The sequence below is a fragment of the Anomaloglossus baeobatrachus genome, chromosome 8 (genome assembly GCF_048569485.1).
Source record: "Anomaloglossus baeobatrachus isolate aAnoBae1 chromosome 8, aAnoBae1.hap1, whole genome shotgun sequence".
Lineage (NCBI taxonomy): Eukaryota > Metazoa > Chordata > Amphibia > Anura > Aromobatidae > Anomaloglossus > Anomaloglossus baeobatrachus.
In genome coordinates this window covers 229,676,305-229,694,395 of record NC_134360.1, presented here as the reverse complement: position 1 = coordinate 229,694,395, position 18,091 = coordinate 229,676,305, and the positions used below count along the sequence as shown (strand labels likewise).

General features: G+C 42.9%; 1 protein-coding gene across 10 annotated transcripts in view; it reads left to right on the top strand.

Annotated features, from left to right (window-relative positions):
* LRRC7 (leucine rich repeat containing 7) overlaps positions 1 to 18,091 on the top strand; it is a 368,695-nt gene that overhangs the window by 111,217 nt on the left and 239,387 nt on the right. For 8 of the 10 annotated variants that reach the window (XM_075320326.1, XM_075320325.1, XM_075320320.1 and 5 more), the window contains exon 2: positions 6,687 to 6,787. The exons of the other annotated variants lie outside the window; for them this stretch is intronic. In XM_075320326.1, the coding sequence (XP_075176441.1) occupies positions 6,688 to 6,787 (100 nt within the window). In that variant the 5' untranslated portion in view covers position 6,687. The remainder of the gene's footprint in view (positions 1 to 6,686; positions 6,788 to 18,091) is intronic. 10 annotated transcript variants of the gene reach the window in all.

Below are 18,091 nucleotides of genomic sequence, written 5' to 3'. Positions count from 1 at the left end.
GATTGTAAATGATCAATTTTGTTCCTATTAATGGAAATGCCTGGCTGCAATTGTGATTCACGCTGCCCGTGGTTTGGGCAACATGAATTGAGTGAAAGGTCCCTTTTACTCAGTTCATCTGTAGCTCTAGATGCCTTTGCTATAAACAGAGATTAAGTTAATTAGCACAAAATTTGGAACTTATTTTAATTACTATTATTTATTTATTTTTTTTTTGCTCAACTACCACACTCTATTCACAATTCTGCAGGTTTTTTGCAATGCTTTGTAGGAGCCCAGATGGCAAAATAGTGAAATTATTAGGTCACATGTCTGACAAAACATTATAGATAAACCGCTCTGTCTCCTCGGACAAGCAATGGCAATTTTGAAAGATATTTGCAAAATGACTCATGAAATCCACCATGAATGGAATTTTGTGGGGAACATTTATGGTAACCTTAATTATTACTTCTGCCACTACATACAGATATGTCTTCCTTTCTCTTACACAAATTTCATTAGGGACTCAAATTTCTCCAGAAAACCAAATCAATAGTAACCGGCTAACAAAACCCTTTACAAGCTGCGATTCACATGTATCTACACGGTTGTAAAGACAAATGAAGACACAAAGAATAAGCAGATCCCGACAGGATATAGTGAAATCATAGGGTTTTTTTTCTAAGCTGGTTATCTCGCGATATGTTGAGTCAAAAAGGTCAGGAAGGACACATCTGTATTTACAACCGACCATTGGTACTGTCCTTCATGAGAGTTAAAGGGAACCTTACTGCTTGCCAAGGTCCCCAAACCGTCACCATGTATTTATTGCTCTCTAATGCCCTGACAATCCATTTTTATTGTCTTACTAGCTGTAGCACCTGGCGTTGCCCGGTATAGTAACAGTCTCTCTGTTTCTCTCCCAGTCTCTGTCTATCTCTCTCTTTGTCTGTCTGTCTCTTTCCCTGTCTGTCTCTGTCTCTCTCTCTGTTTCCCTGTCTGTCTCTGTATGTCTTTCCCTGTCTGCCTCTTTGTCTCTTTCCCTGTCTGTCTGTCTCTTTCCTTGTCTGTCTGTTTCTTTCCCTGTCTGTGTCTGTCTCTTCCCCTGTCTGTGTCTGTCTCTTTCCCTGTAATGCCTGATTGGAGCCACAGACTCAGACTGGCTGTAAGGGGAGTCTAGAGAAAAGCCGCTCACAAAGCAGGACCCCAAGAACTCTGCAACCCTTTAACCCCTATATAGGGATTTGGAATTACACAGAGCCCCAGAGATCACTACCTGTGGTAGGCTGTAGTCCGTGGTCGTCAGGGAGGGTCAAAAACCAGGAGATGCTAAACAAGAACAGAATCAGCAGGCAAGGGATTATTGAGGAGACAAAGCAGAGGTCAAATCCGGAACTGGCAGCAAGGTACAAAAACGACAAGCAGGAGGGGAGTCAAAAAACAAGCAAAGGTCAGCGCACAAGCATCAACATACAAACAGCACATGAGCCAGGAGTACAGAACTATCTCTGGCAGTGGTCATGTGACAGGAGGAGGAATAAAAAGGGTGTGGTGTCTTCCCATTGGCTGCTGGTGAACGTTGTCAACTTCAGCTGGAAGACACACGCCACCTACAGTCAGCCAGTGGTACTGCAGGTTCCAGGGAAACCCAGCCTAGTGGATGAATGGAGCCTGTGCTCCGCAGAGCCACGGGCAGCGACTCCTCTCCCATCACCAGCACTATCCATGGTGGGAACATGGCGTCGTCTGGCGATCGGAGCAGAAGTCGCAGGAGCGGACTCTGGTGGGAACGTGACGTTCCCTGGCTGCATTGTTACATGCCAACATTTCATTCAAGGGCGTGGCTGCGCATTCTTCTGAAGTTTTGGCTGCATTGACTTTAATAGAGGCAGGTTTTTTGGCGAATAACTGTAAAGCTCGGGGTTATAATTTCCCCTCAAGACATAGTCTATGACGTTCCCTGAGTCAAATGGAGTGCAAAATTTTGTGATTGAAAATGCGACGGTGCAAATTCCTTTAGCGGACACATACACACACACACACATATACATACAATACATAAATACACTCAGCTTTATATAATAGATTGATTTCTGCATATGGCAAAAAAAGTCTTTAAAGGGCGAAACATCCAGCTTCACGGTGTGTGGATAAAATAGAAATGTATTGAAAGTCCATCCAAAAGGTGAAATACAGACATATTAATGAACTACGCATTTTGGATGATCATTATTAAGAATGTTTATTATTTGAAACGCGTAGTTCTTCATCTATTGACATTGAGGTCTGTATTTTACCTTTTGATGGACTTTCAATACATTTCTATTTCATCCATACACCGTGAAGCTGGATTTTCCTCCTTTCAAGACTTTCTCCACACTTACCATTGGTTCCTTTGCTCCGGAGTGTTGGTTTTAGAGTGACCTGGACTTTTTCTTCATATGTCAAAAAACTATTTTTTATGGTGTGTTGTTGCTCTTGCCCATCAAGTTACTCTCGCACACAGGGGTGTAATAATTAGTCTGGGGAAAATAACCCCCCCAGGACTAGTCACCCACTAACTAGCAGATCGCCAGCACAGTTATGAAAAAAAAAATGTTGGGCATAGTATCTTCTTAATTCCTGATGTTTTTTGAAAGCCTTTTGGTGTTTATGTCTTGAGGAGAACAAAAAGAGAAAAATATCCGGGGGAACCAACTAGTCTAACAAGGATGGAAATAAATAGACCATGTCGGTCAGTGGTCTTATTAACATACAAAGCATTAGTTTGGAGTATCTTTATGGGGTCATTGTGTTGACAGGACTAAAATCTTAAGAGAAGCATTGAGCAACATTGGATCATCATACTCATCCATGTTGGACTGTTTTTGGTTGCCTTTACTAGACGAGGGCAGTCAGTCCGAACAGACGCGTCCTGTTATCGGCACAATCTCACCCGGTCACTCTTATCTGCTACACAAGTAGATTGCTTGGAGGAAATACCATAGGTTAGTGCCCATGGTAATTTTTCTTCCATGGTTTTAATCACTATGTAATTGGGTTGCTCAACTTTAAGGGTGCTTTACAAGCTGCAACATCGCTAGCATTTGCTGGTGATATCGAGCGCGATAGCACCCGCCCCCGTCGTACGGCCGATATGTGGTGATTGCTGCTGTAGTGAACATTATCGCTACGGCAGTGTCACACGCACATACCTGCTCTACGACGTCGCTGTGGCCGGCGGACCGCCCCCTTTCTAAGGGGGCGGTTTGTTCAGCGTCACAGCGACGTCACAGCAGCGTCACTGAACCGCCGCCAAATACAAAAGGAGGGGAGGAGATGAGCGGCCGGAACATGCCGCCCACCTCCTTCCTTCCTCCTTTTCCGGTGGACGGAGGTAAGGTGGTGGTTGTCGCTCCTGCGGTGTCACACGCAGCGATGTGTGATGCAGTAGAAGCGACGAACCACATCGCTACTGAGCAGAAAACGATATTTTGTTTTAGAACGACCTCTCCATGACCACCGATTTTTCCCTCTTTTGCGATTGTTTGCGGTGCCTCAGAGGTGTCACACACTGCGATCTCGCTAACGAGGCCGGATGTGCGTCACAACCACCGTGACCCCGACGATATCTCGTTAGCGATGTCGCAGCGTGTAAAGCACCCTTTGGTCAATGAGCATCTGCACTTCATCTCTCTACACTGAAGATCAAAGAAGAAAAAACAAAAAAGCCAGCACTAAATGTGCACTACAGCACTAAAAAATTCCAACTGTACTTATTATAAATATGAGATTTGTGGCAAAAAATTGCAATTTCTTGAGCCACCCCACGGCAATCTCTGTAGGGGCAGTCCTAACACTAAAATATTTTTAGAAAATGTGCCAAACGGCCTCACATATGAAATTTCAGAACTGCTCTCAGCAGCACTCACCTGGTCTATTTCAATCCCGTACCCATGACTGAATCATGGCTGTGGGCGGGACAGGTCCAAGCAAATGCTGCATGAAGTAAATAGCCTGTGGACAAAGCCTGATGACTGAATGTGAACAGTCACCAATCGCCAAAATCTAGACAGGTGGAATACATCCCAAATTGAGGTGCATAGCAAAGTGGGGGTCAGCCACCGACCAATTCAACGAAGAAAAAACAAAAAAGCTAGCACTAAATGTGCACTACAGCACTAAAAAATTCCAACTGTACTTATTATAAATATGAGATTTTTGGCAAAAAATTGCAATTTCTTGAGCCACCACGCCACTCCACGGCAATCTCTGTAGGGGCAGTCCTAACACTAAAATATTGATATGAAGATCAAAGTTAGAGCACAATGTTTGATCATTTGCTTTTTTCAGAAATAATGTAATCTCCATTGATGACCATGCTCCGGTTTTGTGTAAGGGGTCCACCATGCCACTAAAATAGTGTTTTACAAACAATCCAAAGTTTATCAACATGAACCCTTTTTTTTGCACAAATCGTGATGATGATAATTAGAGAGCGGCAATGACTGTAGCACAGAGAGACATCATCAGTAAATGTTCTGCAGGTAACAACAGTCACAATCAGTAGGACGTGCACCGGGCGTCGCTGTGAATGACTTCAGCACATCTGCGGCCACAGGACATCACTAGTCTCTCACACTGTTCTGGGGGGATTTTGGTCCATTTTTCTTCCAGTTTCTTCCACAGTTCTTTGACTGTTGTAGGTTTCTTGGCCATAACTTTGTCACCAAGGATTTTCCATAGATTTTCTATTGGGTTTAGATCAGGCTGGCCATTTCATTGTTTTCTGTTTCCAGGAACTGCTTTCCCCATTTTGCTGTGTGACAGGTAGGATTGTCCTGCCTGAAAATTGCTGCTGATTGAGTGATGAATGCAAGTAAGGAACCATGTGTTGTGGAGAAGGTTCTGATCCACACTTGCATTCACTCTGCCATGTAACTGTATGACAGGTCCAACTCCTGCTGCAGAAAACATTCCCCAAACCATGACCCTTCCTCCACCGCCTGTCACTGACTTCTTAACACACTTTGGGTTCAGTCTTTCCCCAATTTGTCGACCAAACGTAATGTTTCCCATCAGACCCAAATAAATTAAACTTGCTTTCATCACTAAAATGAACTGTGGCCATTTTCTTCTCTGTCTATACAACATATATACCGAAGGTGAGTTTAGCCTTGTGATTCTTTCTGCTAATGAGAGGTTTGGTCACTGCAGAGTGGGCTTTCAGTCCTAATGCTCTTTAACGCCGTGACAGTGTATGACCAGACAGATCCTTACCCTGTTCAGTGCTGAACTAGCGAGCAATTCCAGCTGCAGTGTGGAAACTATTACCCATGGAAATTCTCCTCATTATCCTGTCCTCTCTTGCATTTGCCTTTCAAGGTGAAAAGCCTTCTTGGGAGACTTGAAAGAGTTTGTGATGTTGTAAAGATGCAATATTCTCGAAATCACAGACTTGGAATGACCAACAGCTCTTACTATGGCTGAGAGGGTCACCCTTTTGGCCTTCATCTGGACAACCTGCTGCCGGAGGGTTTCAGTCACTTTGGAATGGCACACTAATCTAGGAAAGTCAGTGCAAACTGGAAAGTTAGGTGCCAGTTACATAGGGTTTGTGAGATAATTAAGGAAATTAGCACCAGGTGCCAGATTAACGCCAATAACTTACAGATATCTGAAAGTGTTCTCTAAGTGTGATACGGTCATGGTTCGCCTCCCCGTCCACATGGCTAGGGGGCGGAGCCTTCTCCCAGGCCTCACTTCCGGAGCCTGGATGCCTTCAAAGCTGACATTTCCAGTGAACCAGCGCTGGCTATAAGCTTAGCACTGCTTTGCCCGTGAGTGCTGGTCCCTGTAAGTGTGATCCTGATCCGTTCCCTCTCTGTGCCCTAAGCCTCTGTCTGTGTTCTGTCCCCTAGTCGTTCTGCCATTCCTCTGTCCCACCTCCTTCCTTCCCACAATAGCCCCGGTTGTATCCCCCTCTCCTACCTACCCATTCGGTTGTTTCCTCTGGTACCGACCTCGGCCTGATCTCAACTCCTCCATTGCTAGTTCCTCTGGTCTTCCTGCTGCCCGTACTGTGTATGACCCGGACCCGTCTGACCATCCCCCGCATGCTCCACAGCTTCAGCTGTCCGGCTGATGCTATTAGACACTGCATCAGCACACACTGGGAGTTCCCCTCCTTGCTCATTCAGCTTTGTGTAGTGTCTTTCCCTGCAGGACTCCAGCTCCCCCTGCTGGCAGCCTGACAGATCCGTGATCTTTTTCATTTATCTCATTAACATTATTTGCTTTACAATAAATTCAATGTATGAAATAAGTGGAAAATTGTGCAAGTTTCTTCATGCTAGGATATAATCACATAGGACGACACAATGACAGGATGACACAATGACCGCAACATTTAGGAAATTGTGTGTTGTCCTCTAATTTTGATCTCCAGTGTACATATAGGATTTAAAACAAACACCTCTAGTAAACCTCGACCAAGTCGTTGATAACCATATTTACTCCTCAGACAGGACTCATTTTGATGGACCTCCTTTATAAGCCCGCACAGTAACATTTTTGGAACAAGTTGGTCAAGAATGACTAATGTGTCCAAGCCTCTATGTATAGGATCAACCTTGGTGTAGGAGGACTGGGCGGTTTTGATTGTATGGAGGGCGCTGAATGTTACTGGACCTTCACTGATGCCGGGTGATCTGCATTTCTTCTAGAATGGAGAACCTCAGGATGTGTAAAGATCCTGCACCGTATCAAGGAAACTCCACAGTGCAGGAGATGCTGGCCCCCGGGAAGAAAAGACCGGAAGAAGAGTGTAAGTTGGCTTGATCCCTACAAACTTTGACTGCTTTTGTAAAATGTATCAGCAGTGGATACTCTGTCACTTTGTCCAATGAGGGGGTTGGTTCACATAATAAATGTATAAAGAAAACAAAAAAATGTGTTGTTGTTTTTTTTTCTCACTTTTTTTCAGAATTTAAGTTAAACTGATAAAAATAAAGGTGTTTACCACCGGTAATGTAAAGAAGTAGTCATATATTAGAAAATCAAACAGCAGCTGCCAAAGTTTGGAAAAGTTATTTTGCAAAAGTGACAGCAGAAAGCGCAGCCATCTTGGATGTTGTCACCACTGAATTACTTTCTCGGAAATCAATGGAACGCCATCGTTCTGACAGTATAACAAATGACGATTCCCATTTTTTTTTCCACTATATGGCTGCACTCGCTGTTGTCACTGTCATAACTTTTGATTTACTAATATCTGCACAGCTTTATGTTCTGTGCGGAGACTTCTTGAATTAAAGGGTGATGAGAATAGTTTTGAAATGGGCTCGAGGAATAGACGTGAGCTCTTCAGGGCACGGTCACCTCCGTGAACAGCTACGAGGTGCGTTACAGGATCTATTTGTACATTATTGTTGGGGGTAAGATCAAAAAAGTTTTTTTTCTTCTTAAACCCTCTGTCCAATGCCAGAAAATGATGTGGCTGGAGACCGCTAAGCAAAACGTGCTGTGGCCCTTTGTGTATCTCCCATTGTTTTGTGAAAAGTAAAATAACAGTGTATATGATGGTATAAATAATACAATACAGTGCCTTTTATAATAAATCCACACAGTACCATAGTGTCATAATAATAATAATAATAATAATAATAATTAATTTTATTGTTATTATTAATAATAATACAAAATAAATATTATTAGTATTATTATGAATAATAATAATATTTTTATTATTATTAGATTATTATTAATAATAATAATAAATCATTGGTATTATCAATAATAATAATGATGGTAATAAATAATATAATAAAAATTATTGTTATTATTATTATTAAAAAAATAACAGTACCATAGAGTGGTCTAAATAATACGGCTATATGGTGCTTGTACAATAGTGTCATACTGCAAAAAGATTACTGTACTAGTCAATGACTACATAATTGTCCAATACAGTCTCTACATAGTAGTGTTACAATCCTATATAGTAAAAGTATCAGAGAGCACACATAATATTGCCATATAATGCTTATATAATAGTCATATAGAAAAAATATAGCAATACTATGCAATACCTACATAATGCATTAATACAGTCTCTACATAATAGTGTTATAGCCCTCAATGATAACAGTGTCAGAGTGGCCACATAATACTGCTATATAGTGCTTACATAAGTCATATAGGGAAAATATAGCAGTGCTATACAGTGCTACATAATACACCAATACAGTATATGCATAAGTGTTATAATAACCCTAATTGATAACAGTATCATAGTGTGCCCATATAATACTGACATATAGTGCTTACATAATAGAGTCATGAAGGGAAAGGTTAGATGTACCATACAATGCTTACATAATGGGCTCATATACGCCCACATGATACGGCCATATTGTGCTTACATGTCCTAAAGTTAAAAGATAGCAGTACGATACCATGCTTATATATAGCGTCAATACAGTATATACAGAATATGGTTGCAACACAAAATAACAGTACCGTAGAGTGAACAAATAATACTGACATATAGTGCTTACATAATAGTGGAAAAGATAATAGTTCCATACATTTCTTACATGCTACTGCAATAATGTGTATTGCATTGTAACTGGAAAAGATAACAGGACCTTATATTATGCATTTCATATTTCCATTTTGCACTTACCAGGAGTGCCAATGTATGAGAAGATAACCATATTATGGTGTGCACACATTATACTGCTATATAGTACTTATAGTGTCATACTAGAGTACTATACACTGCTCACATAATGCTTTCATATAGTCTTTACATAACGTAGCATGCAAAGATTGTACTATACAGTGCCCACATAATACTGCTATATAGCACCTATGTATTAGTGTCATTATATAGTGCCAAGATAATAGCGCCATAAAGTCAGATCATACAGGGGGACACTTCCCTTTGTGCTTGTGCTCATAATTTTGCACTTTTTGCAACATTGATCAACTTTTAAGTGTCTCACACTATTTGATACACATAAAGTAAGAAACAATGATATGAGGGGCGCGGTTCACATTTTGGCGTGAAGTATCAAATATTTTAAAAAGAAAACAAAACATCATGGCGGTATGTAAAAAGGCATGAAACAAATACCTTTATGTCCCAACCATTCACGCAAACGTCATTATGAGCTCATCACTTATTTGTTTCTGTCTTTTTGCTCTTGGGGAGAACGTGAAGGAGAATGAATCTGCGTTCCATCGCTTTGCATTCCGAGTCATTTCTCCATGATCATAATTGGCGTTATGGATTTCTCTTTATTTCACTCAAATTAAATTTCTTGGATAAATTCCCTAAATCTGATGTGACCAGATGGTCCTATTTGCAGCTCTCCTTTGTCATAAAGGGTTGATTTAACGGAGAAAGCTTTTGCCAAGAGGCGTCTTGTGTTAAAGTCACAGCATCGGCCGAAGAAGGCAAAAAGTTTGAGCTTTTGTACTTTTGTTTTTTTGTTTCATCATAGTTAGTGTTTCGTTTTTACTATTAGTAACGTGATACTATATAATTTAGCATAATTAAGGGTATGTGCGCACGTTGCTTTTTACCTGCTTTTTACCTGCTTTTTTGCTGCTTTTTCTTCTGCGCTGTTTAATGCCAAAATGGATGTGTTCTTCTATTCAAGCAAAGTCTATGGGAATTTGGGTTTCTTGTTCACACTATGTTGTTCAAAATGCTGCCTTTTTGAGGCAGAACTTTGGTCAAAAACTCAGCTTTTCAAAGAAGCAACATGTCAATTGTTTTTGCCATTTGGGTTTTGCACTGCAAAGCTGAGTTTTTGACCAAAGTTCTGCCTCAAAAAGGCAGCATTTTGAACAACATAGCGTGAACAAGAAACCCAAATTCCCATAGACTTTGCTTGAATAGAAGAACACATCAATTTTGGCATTAAACAGCGCAGAAGAAAAAGCAGCAAAAAAGCAGGTAAAAAGCAACGTGCGCACATACCCTCACAGTTGTAAGCATTGAGCCTGTCCGCCATCCTCTGATGTATGGTACTAAAAAAAAAATTAACCTCTGTACATATGGCATCTAATTCAGAGGCATAAGGGGGTTGAGTGTAGCGCCCCACGGGGCAGGCGGTTAACCTACTTGTCGCCGGGCCATTGAGTGTCATTGTCATGGGCGGTCTCGCCCGGCTCCATTGCCCCGAGGCGTACAGAAAATAGTAGGGGAGAGATGTTGGGGGTAGTAGTGAGGTCAATGTCATGACACCACCTGTGGTACGCGGCCAGGGAACGGCCGCCACTGCTGTCGCTGTTCTCCGGGGTGAATGGTGGTAGCAGCTATGGATGGTATCGCTCCCCACAGGTGAAGCAGCCCCTGGGAGGATGATGAGGGGAGTAGTAATGGCAAATGCTGAGGCACGGAGCGGCAGTACCGGTAATAAATAGACAGAGTCTATAGAGTGCTTTACACGCTGCGACATCGCTAGCGATAGTACCCGCCCCCGTCGTTCGTGCGACATTTGGTGATCGCTGCCGTAGCGAACATTATCGCTACAGCAGCGTCACACGCACATACCTGTTCAGCGACGTCGCTGTGACCGCTGAACAATCCCTCCCTCAAGGGGGGGAGGTGCGTTCGGCGTCACAGCGGTGTCACTAAGCGGCCACCCAATAGCAGAGGAGGGGCAGAGATGAGCGGCCGGAACATGTCGCCCACCTCCTTCCTTCCTCATTACCGGTGGACGCAGGTAACGAGATGTTCGTCGTTCCTGCAGTGTTACACATAGCGATGTGTGATGCCGCAGGAACGACAAACAACCAGCGGCATGCACCTTTAACGATATTATGAAAAGGAGCGACGTATCAACGATTTGTGACGTTTTTGTGATCGTTGATCGTCGCTCCTTGGTGTCACTCGCTGCGATGTCGCTAACGACACCGGATGTGCGTCACGAACGACGTGACCCGACGATATATCGTTAGCGATGTCGCACTGTGTAAAGCACCCTTAAGGCTGTGGTTCCAGGTTGTGTACTCACTTTTGTGCTGTGTACGCTCACCCAGGTAATACCGGTCACTTGCTATGCTGGGCTCCGTCGAACCCAAATCCCTGTAGAGGTCAGCCCGGTTTGGTGTTTGATGGGTTTCTCCTTGTAACGCCTTTCTGTGGATCCCCTGGCTTTAAGCTACGAGGGGACCCAGGTTTTCACGAGTAGTACTCTTGTCCCTATATGCAGGTGCCGCGGTTCCGATGTGTGGTCCGGCTTTATGCGAGGCACCTCATCCTCTCTGGCACTGTGCTATTGGGCGCTGTGTGACCAGGGAAGATTGAAACTGTCCCCATCCAGGCAGATTCTGGAAAACCAACATGAAGTATGATCTTCCCTAGGGTCCTGCCGCCCTGTGTGGTGCCGGTTCCGAGAGGAGCAGATGTAATCTCCCCACAGCAACTGTGTGAACTTCTCCTCCTTCCCATGGAGCACCTGTGAAACACATCTGCTCCTTTCCTCTCCTGCTGGAGAACTCTTTAACTGTTGTGTTGGCTCCTGACTCCCCCTGCTGGCTGCACTTCCCCCTCCCAGGTCCTAAACTAGTGGGACTGGGGCCCCTGTTTGCATCCTGTAAATACCACTCTGTTGGCGACCCCTTAATTACCCGACCCTAGCCCAGTTCCCAGTGGGAACAGGGCAACCTGGTGTGTATTTCAGTGAGTAAGTGGTGAAAGTGGGACTGACCTCCTCAGGATCTGGGTTTAGCATTACACTCCAATTTGGGTGCACTACTCTGTGGCGACTGAAGCCTCAGGAGCGCCACACAAGAATCCATATATTTGTATCGGTGCCATATTACAGCTTTGTATAGCCTAAAACAGGCCTGGGTGGTGGATTATAATGACGAATCCCCTTTTTGGCCAGAAGTTAGTGTCAATCTTTTATCGTAGAAATCCCAAAAGATGGGCAGGATTCATAGAACTTCATCGACAAGTTGCCCATATGAAGGAATTCCCGGGTGATGCCTCAATTTCTGCAATTGAAAGTGAGCCTGTCAGCACCGAATGAGTGTAAACCAAGTCCAGATGCTCGGTGCACCCTTGGTGTAGCCAAACATTTATGTACACCTTTCCACCTACATTTCCCCCCCCCTCTATCTGTGCCCTCCCCACTTCTTATTTGATTGACAGCTTTGGCTTTATAAACCAGAGAAGTGTGGCGATAGATGGAAAACAAGTAGGAGGGAAAGTGCACGTTTGGCCGTACCAAGGGTGCACCGAGTGCCTGGACTTAGTTTACAGTCATTCAGTGCTGAGTGTCAGTTAGCATGAAAATGTTGACTTGATATAATGCCTACGTAGTAAAGTGCTTCGGAGCATGGTAGTGCCCACTCATCACTAGTTACAAGCACTGAGCACCCTAGCATGGTAGTGCCCACTCATCACTAGTTACAAGCACTGAGCACCCGAGCATGGTAGTGCCCACTCATCACTAGTTACAAGCACTGAGCACCCTAGCATGGTAGTGCCCACTCATCACTAGTTACAAGCACTGAGCACCCGAGCATGGTAGTGCTCACTCATCACTAGTTACTAGTACAGAGCATCCGAGCATGGTAGTGCCCGCTCATCACTAGTTACGAGTACCAAGCACCCGAGCATGGTAGTGCCCGCTCATCACTAGTTACGAGTACCGAGCACCCGAGCATGGTAGTGCCCGCTCATCAGTAGTTACGAGTACTGAGCACCCGAGCATGGTAGTGCCCACTCATTACTAGTTACAAGCACTGAGCACCCGAGCATGGTAGTGCTAACTCATCACTAGTTAGGAGTACTCAGCACCTGAGCATGGTAGTGCCCACTCATCACTAGTTACAAGCACTGAGCACCCGAGCATGGTAGTGCTCACTCATCACTAGTTACGAGTACTGAGCACCTGAGCATGGTAGTGCCCGCTCATCACTAGTTACGAGTACCAAGCACCCGAGCATGGTAGTGCCCACTCATCACTAGTTACGACTACCGAGCACCCGAGCATGGTAGTGCCCGCTCATCACTAGTTACAACTACCGAGCATGGTAGTGCTCGCTCATCACTAGTTACGAGTACAGAGCACCCGAGCATGGTAGTGCCCGCTCATCACTAGTTACAACTACCGAGCATGGTAGTGCTCACTCATCACTAGTTACGAGTACAGAGCACCCGAGCATGGTAGTGCCCTCTTATCAATCACTAGTTACGAGTACTGAGCACCCGAGCATGGCAGTGCCCACTCATCACCAGTAGTAGAGCTATATTTACCAGATAAGTACAAAGACAGATCTATTAGGTGTTAGTTAGATAAATAGGTATGAGATGATACATAATCAGACTTACAGCTCTGGTTATATAAACTCATACATTCCATAATTTTGACAAGTTTTCTATTACCTCTTGCATTTTCTCAGTTGCGCCTTCTTACATCTGATGTTTCATTGTTTTTTCATTAACCAGATAACCTTAAAATCTCCGGCCATCTAATCTGAGATATTACTGCCGGACAGTCCAAATCATTCATTATGGAGGATTTACTCCCTATGTGTAGGCTTTTAAAGCAGGTCACAATTATCGTCCAGGATCTGGCTCCGCACAAGAATCAGGCTGTACCCCGCAGCCAGCTGATGCCTTTCCAGAATACATAATTGATGTTCCATATCTCTAGGCAAACAGAGACCTTGTAAGTTTTCCAACTGGCTGCAAGTCAAAGGAACAGGTGAAAAAGTTCATTTATTTTAGTCCTGCAGTGATCCCTTCTGTTTGCAAATGACTCTACATTGAATGTCCAGAATCACCGACCATCAGGACACTGGGCTCATTTACCGTGGCAGCCATATTGATTTTTTCACTGTGCAGATAGGGAGAATTCAAGGTTACAGCGAGAAACTACATACCTTTTATGTATGTAGTAGTAAACTTTTTAAACTAATATTTGCATTATTCCCATGCATCTATGAAAAAATAGAGAATAAGTTTAATTTTCACACTTAGGCTAGTTTCACACTTGCGCAGAACGGCATCTGTTGCATTGCGTTGTGTGACGGATGCAACGGATGCGTTGCATATAGTGGCGCAACGGATGCAATGGATCGTACAAAACAACGGAAAGCTTTTTTTTTTTTTCTTTACAGTTTTACTGGCGGCAGACTATTGTGAACAATCAGCTGATCACCCGGCTCCCGGGCACTCAGCTGATCGCTCTCAAAAGCCAGCTGCTGGGCACTCAGCTGATCGCTCTCAAAAGCCGGCTGCCGGGCACTCAGCTGATCGCTCTCAAAAGCCGACTGCCGGGCGCTCAGCTGATCGCTCTCAAAAGCCGGCTGCCGGGCACTCAGCTGATCGCTCTCAAAAGCCGGCTGCCGGGCACTCAGCTGATCGCTCTCAAAAGCCGGCTGCCGGGCACTCAGCTGATCGCTCTCAAAAGCCAGCTGCCGGGCACTCAGCTGATCGCTCTCAAAAGCCGGCTGCCAGGCGCTCAGCTGAAGTGCTCTCAAAAGCTGATCGTTCGGCCACCGAGAGACAAAATAAAGTTTCTGTGATTTAAAAAAAAAATAAAAAAAAAAAATGAGCATGCGCAGTGAAAAAATGAAGGATTCTGCTGCTCAAAAATCGTTACATGCTGCGTTCCTTCCGCCCGGCGGAAGCAACGCAGCGTCGGTCAGCGGAAGCAACGCAGGTACTTTTGGCACAATCTGTCATCCATACAAGTCTATGGGAAACAGCGGAATCCGTTAACGGATTCTGCTGTTTTCCAAAATGGCGGATTGCGACTGAAGGTAATTAACACAAGTGTGAAAGTACCCTTAAAGAACATATTCTGTTTTCCTGATGCCACCACTAGGGGGAGGCAAAGTGCTCGTTGCTCATTAGTTGCCCCATGAGCCCCCCCACTGGATAATTAAGGAAGAGATCTTAATCCATTAGATTTCACAGAGGATTTGGATCTGTAAGGGGGATAAAAAGCACTAATTTGGGGATTTGCAACTTTGTATCTTTTAAAACAATACTTTCATTGCTGTAAACTCCTCTTCTGAAGATCCTCTATGTGTCCTAGAAACATTCCTGCAGCACAGCCAGCGGCCTTTATATTTACTCCGATTCACTAATCATCTAATTACCTTCACTTCCTTGTTAAACAGGTTTTTTATTGTTTTTTTTTCTGTTTCTCATTATTTCATGTGTGTGGAAGACAAATATTTATATAAGCAGCTGGCATTTACTTTGTATATTTCACATTATTGGTATCGGTTACCACATGTGTCATCTCAGGTTGTTTCCAGATCAAAGCTACTATTGTATAAAGGTGAAGCTCTGCCTCACCTCACAATGATAAATGGTCATTATTTCTATAGAATCTGGATATTTTTGAGTCTAATAACTGTTTTTTTCTGGTGGCAAGTACAAATCCAGCAACCACTGATGTGGTCTTTGCTTATTGAGGGAAAAAAAAAATCTGTGCTTCTATGTGACTTCTCCTGAAAAATATTGTTTTTAAAAAATAGGAGTATGAGAAAGGAAGTGACACATGTGCCTACTATAATACTGCCCCTATGTACAAGAATATAACTACCATAATATTGCCCCCTATGTACAAGAATATAATTACTATAATACTGCCCCTATGTACAAGAATATAACTACTATAATACTGCACCTATGTACAAGAATACAACTACTATAATACTGCCCCTATGTACAAGAATATAACTACTATAATACTGCACCTATGTACAAGAATATAACTACTATAATACTGCTCCCTATGTACAAGAATATAACTACTATAATACTGCCCCTATGTACAAGAATATAACTACTATAATACTCCACCTATGTACAAGAATATAATTACTATAATACTGCACCTATGTACAAGAATATAATTACTATAATACTGCCCCTATGTACAAGAATATAACTACTATAATACTACCCTTATGTACAAGAATATAACTACTATAATACTGCCCCTATGTACAAGAATATAACTACTATAATACTGCACTTATGTACAAGAATATAATTACTATAATACTGCACCTATGTACAAGAATATAATTACTATAATACTGCCCCTATGTACAAGAATATAACTACTATAATACTGCCCCTATGTACAAGAATATAACTACTATAATACTGCCCCCTATGTACAAGAATATAACTACTATAATACTGCCCCCTATGTACAAGAATATAACTACTATAATACTGCCCCTATGTACAAGAATATAACTACTATAATACTGCCCCTATGTACAAGAATATAACTACTATAATACTGCTCCTATGTACAAGAATATAACTACTATAATACTGCCCTTATGTACAAGAATATAACTACTATAATACTGCTCCTATGCAGGGCAGTATTTACCATTAGGCACCCGTGGTCCGGTGCCTGGGGCGGCAGGTTGTGGGGGGCGGCACCTTCTGGCAGCAAAAAAAACAAAAAAATTTTTTTTTTACATTTTTTTTTTGCGGCCGCCGAGCACAGGGAGCTGATTGACCCCGGAACTGCCCTTTCTCTTTTCGGGCCATGTCCTGTCGCTGGTATCATTCACTGTTCAGGACTGAAAGTTTTGCTGATACTTAAATAACATAGATTTCAATATTCAGCAATTCTGATCATTCTTCATGGTCAAAAGAAATTAACCCAAGGAAATAACTAAACGGTCTGACATTTCTAAGTGACAGCCATGGGCAGCAAATGTTGAAGACCGTAAGAAACCAATTTGGCATGAAGGAAAAATGTTCAATCTGGAATCAAAGGCAGAAAAGTCATAACAATGTGGCTAACACTGGATTATGAATCTCCCTGGATTATCAGATTACAGGAATTAATTACCATTAAAGACACAGGGACTCCCGCCAGGACATCAGCATTGCAGCCAGGACACTCACCCATCATCCACAGTATTCTGACCAGTAACATCGGAAAACTATTGGGTCCACTGTTTTGGTTTTTTTGCATTATTGCCCTAAAATAGGGGATGCTGTTCTGAAATATGGAGATTTAAGGCTGTTACCCGCTTTACGGAGCAGAGGTCATGTACCCAGTGATATTAATGCTCCCTGAAATACCCGGACACTTTGGCTGTGTCCGCACTTTGCGTTCCACCTGCGTTTCAGGTGCTTTTTAGGTCCATTTTGAACTGCACCTTTTTCATGCCAAAAGGCATGCGTGTTGATTTTCTAGCAAAGTCTATGGAGAATGTGGATTTCTAGACCGCACTTTGCGTTTCCAAAAGCAGCGTTTAATTTGCATATTTTGTGGCTAAAACCATGCGTTCAAAGAAGCAGCATGTAATTGTTTTTGCCATTTTGGTTGCGTTTTGCTAACATTAAAGTCAATGAGAAATGGCAAAAAGCAAGTAACATCAAAATTCCAGCGTTTTACCTGCTTTTTAGGTGCTGAAAACATGCGTTTTGGACTACATAAACGCATGCTTTTCTGACATTAAAATAATGGAATAACATGTCCCTTTACACACACACATAGTCCGACAATTAAAATAATGAAAAATATTTATTTAATGCTATATTTCCGTTAAAAATTATAAAACCGCTATAATTTCATGAAATATAACTATTTTCTTTAATGTTTCAAAAATTATAGTTGCGTCCCATTTTTTTCCCTTTTTTCATAGTGTTTGATTGTTTAAACTTTATTTATCAGTGTCTTTATGTTCAAAACGCATCTGTCAAAACGCAATGGAATAGCATGTAAAAAGCGCTGAAAACACGGCAAAACTGCAGTAAATACGCAAGCGTTTTTAGCACTATTTTATGGTCAAAAGCAACTTTGGCAAAATCAATTACTGCCAAAATGTGCGTTTTGAACTGCAAGTAGGACGACGTAAAGTGCGGACATATCCTTTGGAGAACAGTTTTCTGCAGCAGCTCTCCTCCGGCTGTTAGAGGGAGGCTGCAGGAAAAAGGGGTTCTGTTAGGACCAGGAGGACGGGTATGCCCAGGAGGTGGATCCACTGGACTGAGCACCCCACCGAGGGCAAGGTGCCCGGTAGCCGGAGCACTACGGGTAGCAGGACAGTCCGTTCAGAGGAGTGGAGTGAAGAAGTCCCTGGGACCACGGAGTCTCTGAAGGTAGTC